The sequence below is a fragment of the Rana temporaria genome, chromosome 2 (genome assembly GCF_905171775.1).
Source record: "Rana temporaria chromosome 2, aRanTem1.1, whole genome shotgun sequence".
In the NCBI taxonomy this organism is placed as follows: Eukaryota; Metazoa; Chordata; class Amphibia; order Anura; family Ranidae; genus Rana; species Rana temporaria.
This window is the reverse complement of record NC_053490.1, coordinates 435,107,737-435,117,799: the sequence shown is the minus strand read 5'-3', so window position 1 is coordinate 435,117,799 and position 10,063 is coordinate 435,107,737. Positions and strand designations below refer to the sequence as shown.

The window sequence follows — 10,063 nt, the reverse complement described above, 5'->3', positions numbered from 1 at the left end:
AAGATTGCCGGATCAGGACACATTACACGGCTCTACAAAGAGCTACACATTTTTTACCTGCTTTGAATCAATAATAAAAAATAAAAATAAAAAAAAAGAGCTACAAATCGTATTATGTATTTATACAAAGCTATTATTTCGTTTACCTTTTTATTATAGTTTCCTGGCTGTTGTTTCAAAGTGACAGCAACGAATTCTAAAAAAATAAATAAACTTTTCTGATTTATTTGTATTTATTTTTTTGGAAATAGGTTATAAAATTGATTGTTTTTCTTTTGTTACAAAAAATAAGTTTATGCTTTTCCGGTTGTACTGTTATCATCACAAACAATACGATAGATAGATAGATAGATAGATAGATAGATAGATAGATAGATAGATAGATAGATAGATAGATAGATAGATGGATGGATGGATGGATGGATAGATAGATAGATAGATAGATAGATAGATAGATAGATAGATAGATAGATAGATAGTAAAATAGATAGATAGATAGATAGTAAAATAGATAGATAGATAGATAGATAGATAGATAGATAGATAGTAAAATAGATAGATAGATAGTAAATAGATAGTAAATAGATAGATAGATAGATAGATAGATAGATAGATAGATAGATAGATAGATAGATAGATAGTAAAATAGATAGATAGATAGTAAATAGATAGATAGATAGATAGATAGATAGATAGATAGATAGATAGATAGATAGTAAAATAGATAGATAGATAGTAAGATAGATAGATAGATAGATAGTAAGATAGATAGATAGATAGATATCTCTATATCTATCTATCTATCTATAGATATGTATCTATATCTATAGATATATATCTAATTATCTATATAAATATAACATTTCCTAAAACAGGTTACACATTTTAATATTACGAAAAAAAAACACAAAACATCAAAATAAACCACCTTTAGTAATAATATTTAGTTTCTAGTCATCAGCATAAAAAAAAAAAAAAAAAGCCAACAAATAAAAAGAAAAGTGAAAGAACAAATAATATTTATTACAGGTTTTTGTATGACATAAAAAGAAACAGATGAACAATTTCAACTCATAACTATATTTATTTGTTCTTTTTTTATACCATGTACATTGTATCACAAATTGAGTTTTTAGATAATTGTATTTCTTATTTAATAAAAAATATATTTATTTGTTATTTTGGTATACAATGTATATTGTATCACAAATTGAGTTTTTAGATAATTGTATTTCTTATTTAATAAAAAATATATTTATTTGTTATTTTGGTATACAATGTACATTGTATCACAAATTTAGTTTTTAGATAATTTTATTTCTTATTTAATAAAAATATATTTATTTGTTCTTTTGTTATACAATGTATATTGCATCACAAATTGAGTTTTTAGATAATTTTATTTATTTTTTTAATAAAAATCCACCTGTTATTTTCCTGAAATACGGTAGCAGCAGTTACAGTAGCCAGTGTATAGAAAAGTGAGTAGATTGTACGAATTTCTAGCTTGATCTTCAGAATGGGATGTGGCTGCTGCTATTTGCCAGTATTAATTGCATGATATGAACATAGATTTAGTACAGGATATGTCAGCTTTATTTGAATTATTTCCTAAAGGGCTGTAATGAGCCTCATATTCCAATTCCCTGGTCTTATCTACCTGCTTCTTCCTCTCACTTTCTCTGCTCTGCTCCTTCTTATCAGATCAATAATTGTGGAGGAAACAGATCTCCTTGTAGTAGAGATAATGTTCCCTGCCATAAATCCCCCCATTAGACAGCCTTCTCTCAGGGGAATGAGGACAAATTAGACTTTGCAAATTGCTAATTAAGCTATGACAGCAGTCCTTGTAGTGTGGTCTCCCTTTGAGTGAGGGTCCTGGGGGGTACTGGAGAGTCATTTAATATTAATCCCAATGTGTCCAATGTAACTGGTCCAACTATGTAAAGTTCTTAAGCCTCTTAACACCTCATTAGTGTGATACCACTGGATTTTACAGGCAAACTGACAAGTGACAGGGATATGTCAATGGGCAGGACTTCTCTGTGCTCTTTTCCAGATTGCTTTATGCTATGTTAGTTTTTATGAGCAGTCACATGACCAAACAAACCCCTAGGGGGGCTTCAAGTAATACTAGGTGTATTGCAGACAAGCAGTCCCACCCAAACAATGAAAGCTGACACCAGGGTTGTGTGACAGCCAGGACACCCCTGCCAGTACATTCACAGCAATGCAGGTGGTGCAAGGAGGAAGTCACAGGTTTGTTGGGGTTGGGGGGAGGAGGGGAGGGAGGGGGGGGCACCTGTCAGTGATAAGGAGGAGGAGTGATTTGGGGGTGATGGTTCCTGATATGGGGATTTTGCAGCTGAGAGCAGAAGCGGTGGTGATGTCATTTTCTTAATGCCTACGAGGGCTTTTAGCCACCCCCAGCCCCATGTTTGCAGTGAATAAAAGCTGTATGTATAGAAGAGAAGGGGGCACAGCAGCCAGCAGACGCGATGAGGAGGAAAAGCTGGGAAGTCCCGCACCTTATGCCTCACCCTGACAGCAGAGTGTCTGTGATCCTGCACGGTACCTCCTCCTCCTGCTCCCAGCAAGGTACTACTACTCCTCAACTCCTCATACTAACCCACTGCTAGAAATAGATATATCCCTCCCAGCAAGGTACTACTACTCCTCAACTCCTCATACTAACCCACTGCTAGAAATAGATATATCCCTCCCAGCAAGGTACTACTACTCCTCAACTCCTCATACTAACCCACTGCTAGAAATAGATATATCCCTCCCAGCAAGGTACTACTACTCCTCAACTCCTCATACTAATCCACTGCTAGAAATACATATATCCCTCCCAGCAAGGTACTACTACTCCTCAACTCCTCATACTAATCCACTGCTAGAAATAGATATATCCCTCCCAGCAAGGTACTACTACTCCTCAACTCCTCATACTAATCCACTGCTAGAAATACATATATCCCTCCCAGCAAGGTACTACTACTCCTCAACTCCTCATACTAATCCACTGCTAGAAATAGATATATCCCTCCCAGCAAGGTACTACTACTCCTCAACTCCTCATACTAATCCACTGCTAGAAATAGATATATCCCTCCCAGCAAGGTACTACTACTCTTCAACTCCTCATACGTATCCACTGCTAGACTCTAGAAATAGATATATCCCTCCCAGCAAGGTACTGGTCCTTATCACTACTACTTATATGTTCCTTATCGTCTGGTAGACTGGAATCATTTATATATATATCCTCCTACTCCCAGCAATGGGCTACTCACTACTACTCCTCACCTCCTCATACCAATTCACTGCTAGACTCTAAAAATATGTATATATCCCTCTTACTCCCAGCAAGGTACTGATCCTTATCATTATTGCTATCCACTGATAGAGAGAGAATAGAATAATTTATATATATATATATATATATATATATATATATATATATATATATATATATATATATATATATATATATATATATATACCCTCCTACTCCCAGCAAAGGGCTGCTCACTACTACTCCTCAACTCCTCGTACTAATTCACTGCTAGACTCTAGAAAAAATATATATAGTATATATATATGCATATATATATATATTTACATATCCCTCTTACTCCCAGCAAGATACTGATCCTTATTACTACTACTAATGCCCCCTATCCACTGGTAGATTGGCATAATTTATACCACCCTGCGCCTAGCAAATGGCTGCTTACTACTACTCCTGGTTTTAATCCATTTGTATACTAGAATTAATTTATATATATATATATGTGTGTGTATATATATATATATATATATATATATATATATGTATGTATATATATATAATGTGTGTGTGTGTGTATATATATATATATATATATATATATATATATTTATATGTGTGTGTGTGTGTATATATATATATATATATATATATATATATATATATATATATCCCACCAATGTGCTTATTACTAATGTTGCCCCCAGTTCAAATATATATTTCATTGTACCCACTCCCCCCGCAAGGCACTAACTACTGCAAAATCCAATGCAATACACAGACCCATCAATGTGGGTTATCCTGCAGGGTGATCTCTTCTCCTGCCCCCAGAATGGTAACTACTCCTCCTGCTCCTTGTAGACTAGTATACGTCTGTAGTAGTGCACAGTAACCACTAATACTACTTGCTACTTCTGCTAGTAGTAGAAAAGATGGGAAATTCTTCTGCTGATTTCGAGGGATCCAGTATGATATCCATTTATAGACTAGGATACACCATATTCCCATAATAGTGTCTGTCCTACTCCTGGTCCCAACAAGGTAGAACTCGGCACTAATCTCGCTTATTCTAAACATTTGTATTTCCTACAAGACACTTGTGTGATTATTGTACATTAATAAGGTGATGAAAATGCCTTAAAGTCCATTTTAGCACAATCTTCATTTTCAGGACATCCAGTTTATTGCTGTGTCCGAATTATAATCAAACGTATTTTACAAGTTACTACTCGTAAAATCATTAATCCAAGAAGTCACCATCAGTACAAAAATACACCTAAAATATAACAATATCCTGAACCTAATGAATATGTCTTCCAAGAGATCGCAGGATTTCCCTAGAACAGAAGCATGCTTATATAATGCGCTCCCTATCACAGAGAGCATCGGGAATGATTGACCGATTCTAACACACACATCCCACAATTTTAATCTGTCCTGAAAAGTAACCAATTTTAAATCAGCCCGATCCAAAATTGGTGAATTTTCTCAATCACATGCAAATGTTATGTAGCCGCCTGACCATGTACTGTACCTGATGGCAGGGTAGTCTGGATGTCAGTAGATCGTCCTGTCTAGGGGGGTGGATCTGATCATCTGTCATCTCAGTTCATAAATCTTACCGGCCTGGAAATTGTATTTTCTCTGCCTCTTAGTAGTTCCTTATCTGAAAGCGATGTTATTATTCTGAGAATGGAAACCAGATAACCAGCAGTGCAGCTGGGCCAGACCGAAAATGAGAAGGAGAAGCCTCTAAGCCCATGCCAATGTAAATGACAAGAGGGACAGCAGACTGGGAGCCAAGCTGGGCTGGTGACACTGTCTGCTGTGCAATGAAATCAATAGGGTTCACTTTAATATTTTATCAATACTAGCAGTGTGGAAATTGTATCTGTTCACACGGAATAATGCTCACATACTGTGGAACTACAAGTATGCATCAGAAATGGCGAGCTTATCAAAACAACCCCCACACACTACAATCTAATTGTACAATCTCCATTAGATCTACCAAATATGAGCCTGCTATATAGTATAGGCAGCTCCTTAGTTTTGAGACAGAGATTGTGTAGTCAGATTGTATGATGAGCCTTATTAGGTCATAGTAGAATAAAAGAGTGAGACTTCATGACACTGAGGCTGGATTCACACCTATGCATTTTTTTGTGCGTTTTGCATTTTGCAGATTTGCACTACAATACATTTAACATGGTTTCCTATGGAACACGTGCAAATCTGCAAAAAGCACTAAAAATGCATAGGTGTGAATCCAGCCTTAAACGGACTGTAGTGCAAATCTGAAAAATCTGAAAAATGCAAAAAGCACGAATCCATAGGTGTGAATCCAGCCTAAGGCTGGATTCACACCTATGCAGTATTGGAGCTTTTTGCATTTTGCAGATTTGCACTACAGTCCATTTTACATGGTTTCCTATGGAACACATTCTGTAGTGCAAATCTGAAAAATGCAAAAAGCACTAAGAATCCATAGGTGTGAATCCAGCCTAAATTATGGTCTGTCCACAAGCTTTTTTCTGCATTAAAAAAACATGGAAAGTAGGTCATATGTGTGCCAATGGCATAGTTCACACCAGTGTAGTGTGTTCCCGTTTTCAGAAAAAAAAGTACAAAGTGCTGCTTTTTTTCTGTACAGAACTGTACTGGAAGCAGTAAAAAGCAGCAAAAAGCACTGGACCCCGTGCAGTTAAAAAAAAAAAAAAAAAAAATAGATAAAACAGTAAAAAAAAAAAAAAAAAAACAGAAACACATCAAAAAAGCATAAAAATGTATTGAATGCATCAAAAAAGCATTAAAACGCACATGCAGAAACGCACTTGACATGGATCTTGAGGGGACGTTTTGGTGGTGTGAATTGGGAAAGGATGTGTCTCAGTTCATTATTTACACTGATGCCTAAAAACTTGGCCTGGTTCACACCTATGCAGTTTTCTTTTGATCCATTTCTGCGGTGCTTTTTGTGATTCGTTTTGCATTTTTGCGCATGCGTTTTTGATGCGTTTTGCATTTTTTTTAAGCTTTTTTTTGGCTTATGTGTTGTTGGGCAGATACAAAAAAAAACAAAAAACACAAAATGTGCTTTTCTGCAGCATCTCCATCTATTGAACCAAAAAGGCACAGTTTTGCATTTTAAAAAAAAAATGCCCCTTTCCAAAAATGCAGAGGCTGAAAAAAAAGTGACCGTCTCCCATAGGAGTCCATAAATGGACTAAAGTTGAGTTTCTGCAAAAAAGCTTAAAAAAAATGCATAGATGTGAATCTTTTTTTTTACTGATGTAAATGCAGACCATTGTTTCCAACGTGCCTGTACACACAGGTGCCTAAACATGCGTTGTGTATAGATCAGGAAAGAAATGACAGAATTAGTAATTTACGCATGTTCTCATGCAAACACACGCAAATACATGAGTACAATGTTAAGAGATTAAAATTGCATTTATTTTACACTCGTATGTGCAAATATGAGCAAAATAAACGCAAGAAATTTCCACCAGGAATACTGATGTGCAAAGATCAGTATCCTATCTGTAGAAATGTACTTGTTTTTTATTTACTGTTTGCTTGCTCCACTCTAATGATAATTGTTTTACTCTAAAAAGACTAATTGCCCTTTTGTAATTATTTTCTATCTCCTATATATGTGTATAATATGTATTGGTGTTTTGGTCCCAGAAGCACTCATTTCATAAATTGTTGGTGTCTCTGCAGGTGGACAATTGAACACGATGCTGGATCCTATGGAGGTACCAAGTCATGCGAGACAGCTTCTCCTGCAGCTGAACAGCCAGAGGACTAAAGGCTTCCTGTGTGATGTGATCATTGTGGTACAGAATGCCCTGTTCCGGGCACACAAGAACATTTTAGCTGCTAGCAGCGTCTACTTGAAGTCGCTGGTTGTTCATGATAACCTGATCAACCTGGACCACGAGATGGTGAGCCCCAGCATCTTCAGGATCATCCTGGACTTCATCTACACGGGGAGGCTAGGGGATGCCGAGCCCAGCAGCGAGCAGCTGTTTGGGGCAGTATTGGCAGCTGCCAGCTACCTCCAGATCTCTGACCTGGTATCTCTGTGCAAGAAGAAGCTAAAGAGAAATGGCAAGTACTGCCATGTAAGGACAGCAGGCTACCCAACATTTGGGAGTCTTGGAAGGGGCTTAAGGGCCACAACGCCTGTTATCCAGTCTTGCTTTAACTCCACGCCTAGACCTATAGACATAACATCAGGTGAGCCTGTGAACCCCATGAACACACATTGTGGAGAGCTCTATGCCTCGGTGTCTCAGGGGAATCAGCTGCACCAGCATGGACTTTGCCCTCCAGAAAGGCATTGCTCTCCATTGTGTGGACTGGATCTTTCTAAGAAAAGCCCCAGCCGGCCTTCTGCCCAGCACCATCCAGATGGTGACAACAGAGAGCCCTCAGTCCCAGATAGTCCTCCAGTAGCTGCAAGTGTTCTCACCAACCACAGCTCCTACAAAGAGCCATCCCACCCTTACCAAAAGCTGGAAAGCAGCAGTAGTACCCCACCTACCCAGCACTCAGAGTCCTATAGAAACAACGTCCCTAATAACCACCTTAGCAGGACTGAGAGCAGAGATCTGATGTTTGATTGGATGAAGCCTGAACCAATGGTCAACTATGTGGATGAGAGTGACAGGGAGAAGGATCTGGACAGAGAAGACAAAGGTGAGGGCTCCCCTTTATCTCAGCAACCCAGATACCCCAGCATTGAGAGTAATGAGCCTGATGATGATAAAAGCACCAGTGAAGAGACTGGCAGCAGTGGGGACCCTTCACCCTCTGCCAACCTGGAGAGATACCACTGCAACCATCTCTATGAGCCAGAAAGCTATGGAGACAACCTCTATGTCTGCATTCCTTGTGGGAAGGGGTTCCCCAACAGTGAACAACTCAATGCCCATGTGGAAGCTCATAACGAGGAAGAGCTGTACCATAAAGACAGCATGGACCAACCTTTGCCCTTCCTAGACAAGTCCAACCAGAGCTTAGGGGACATCATAAGACCCTACCGCTGCTCTTCCTGTGAGAAGTCCTACAAAGACCCGGCCACCCTTCGCCAGCACGAGAAGACCCATTGGCTAACTCGCCCATACCCATGCAGCATCTGCGGGAAGAAGTTCACCCAAAGGGGCACCATGACCCGTCACATGAGGAGCCACCTGGGCCTCAAACCATTTGCCTGCGATGCTTGTGGCATGCGCTTCACCCGCCAGTACCGGCTGACAGAGCACATGAGGATCCATTCTGGGGAAAAGCCATATGAATGCCAGGTGTGTGGGGGCAAGTTTGCCCAGCAAAGGAACCTCATTAGCCACATGAAAATGCATACCACGGGACCAGATGGCAAACCCAAGCTGGACTTTTCCGATAGTGTCTATGCCATGGCCAAGTTTACAGCTGACCACTTGGGCTTGAAGCAAGAGAAAGCTGCTGAGATCCTCTCCCAGACCTCACACTTCCTCAATGACCCCAAAACCATAGAAAGTTTGTACCCCTTGGCCAAGTTCACTGCAGAGCATTTGGGACTGACCCAGGAGAAGGCAGCAGAGGTGTTAAGCCAAAGTTCCCACCTGGGCGCTGATAGCAGGATCATAGAGAGGTTCTCCTCCCCATAAAGATGCTGAGCCTCCCATTTTAGGGGGTGCGCAATCCAAAGCACATGCGCAGCAATGGACAATATGGACAGTTATCACCAAAAAGGCCACCCTTGCATCCCAGGTGTAGAGGTGGGTCTCCACCATGAGAGCCAAAGACCAATCAGTGGCATCACTGAGGGACCAGGAGGATGAGCGCACTTTGGGAAAGCACTTTGAAAGGGACTTGTGCAAAGGCAAAGGTGCACTATCCCACAAGAGTCTTACAAAAATGTATCCTTCCACCATCTACTCAACTTTTCCTCGGCCCAAAGCTGGTGGGGAGAGTTGCTGCTTATTTCCCCCCCGTGAATGGTGGACATTTTTATACATATATTATTATTGTTATTTTTTTTTATTCTTCTTTTGTGAGGACAATCGGATGCAGAAATCAGTATTTCCCATTACTATGCAATACTAAAGCCCTGAAATGATGTGAACCGAGTGAACTTAATTACCTATCCTCAGAGGATGTTTGTTTATGACCCTGACTTCCATTTAGAAATTATAAGGGTCGATTTACTAAAACTGCAGAGTGCAAAAAAATAGTGCAGCTGTGCATGGCAGTCAATCGGATTCTAACTTCAGCTTGTTCTTTGATCTTTGAAAAAAAAAAAAAAATGGAAGCTGATTGGTTTCTATACAGAGCTGCACCAAATTCTGCACTCTCCAGTATTAGTAAATCAACCCCATGGTGACAATGAAGGATAAGGGAACGTGTTTGATTGGTCTCAGAGAAAGATGTGCCCTACCTGCACAAAATGGCATCATACAACTATGGGCAATTGCCAAACACAGAACAAGGCATATACAGAAAAGACATGGGAGTTGGTGCCTCAGGGGAGGGAAGATTGTGTTTGATTGGTTTTAGAGAAATATGTGCCCTACCAGCACAAAATGGCATTATACAACTATGGGCAATTGCCAACCACAGAACAAGGCATATACAGTAAATACATGTGAGTTGGTGCCGCAGGGGAGGGAATATTGTGTTTGGTTTTAGAGAAAGATGTGCCTTTGATAGCACAGTTGGCATCATATAACTCATAGGCAATTGCCAACCACAGAACAAGGCATATGTAGTCAATACAAT

At 39.4% G+C, this 10,063-nt stretch overlaps 1 protein-coding gene across 4 annotated transcripts in view; it reads left to right on the top strand.

Annotated features, from left to right (window-relative positions):
- HIC1 (HIC ZBTB transcriptional repressor 1) overlaps window positions 1–9,557 on the top strand; it is a 13,486-nt gene extending 3,929 nt beyond the window's left edge. For 2 of the 4 annotated variants that reach the window (XM_040338363.1, XM_040338365.1), the window contains exon 2: window positions 7,022–9,557. In XM_040338363.1, coding sequence (XP_040194297.1) covers window positions 7,022–8,952 — 1,931 coding nt within the window. In that variant the 3' untranslated portion in view covers window positions 8,953–9,557. Of the gene's footprint in view, window positions 1–2,192; window positions 2,260–2,383; window positions 2,599–7,021 lie in introns of those variants that run through there. The other 2 variants (XM_040338366.1, XM_040338364.1) reach the window with 2 other exon arrangements.
- Window positions 9,558–10,063: the final 506 nt, after the last annotated feature.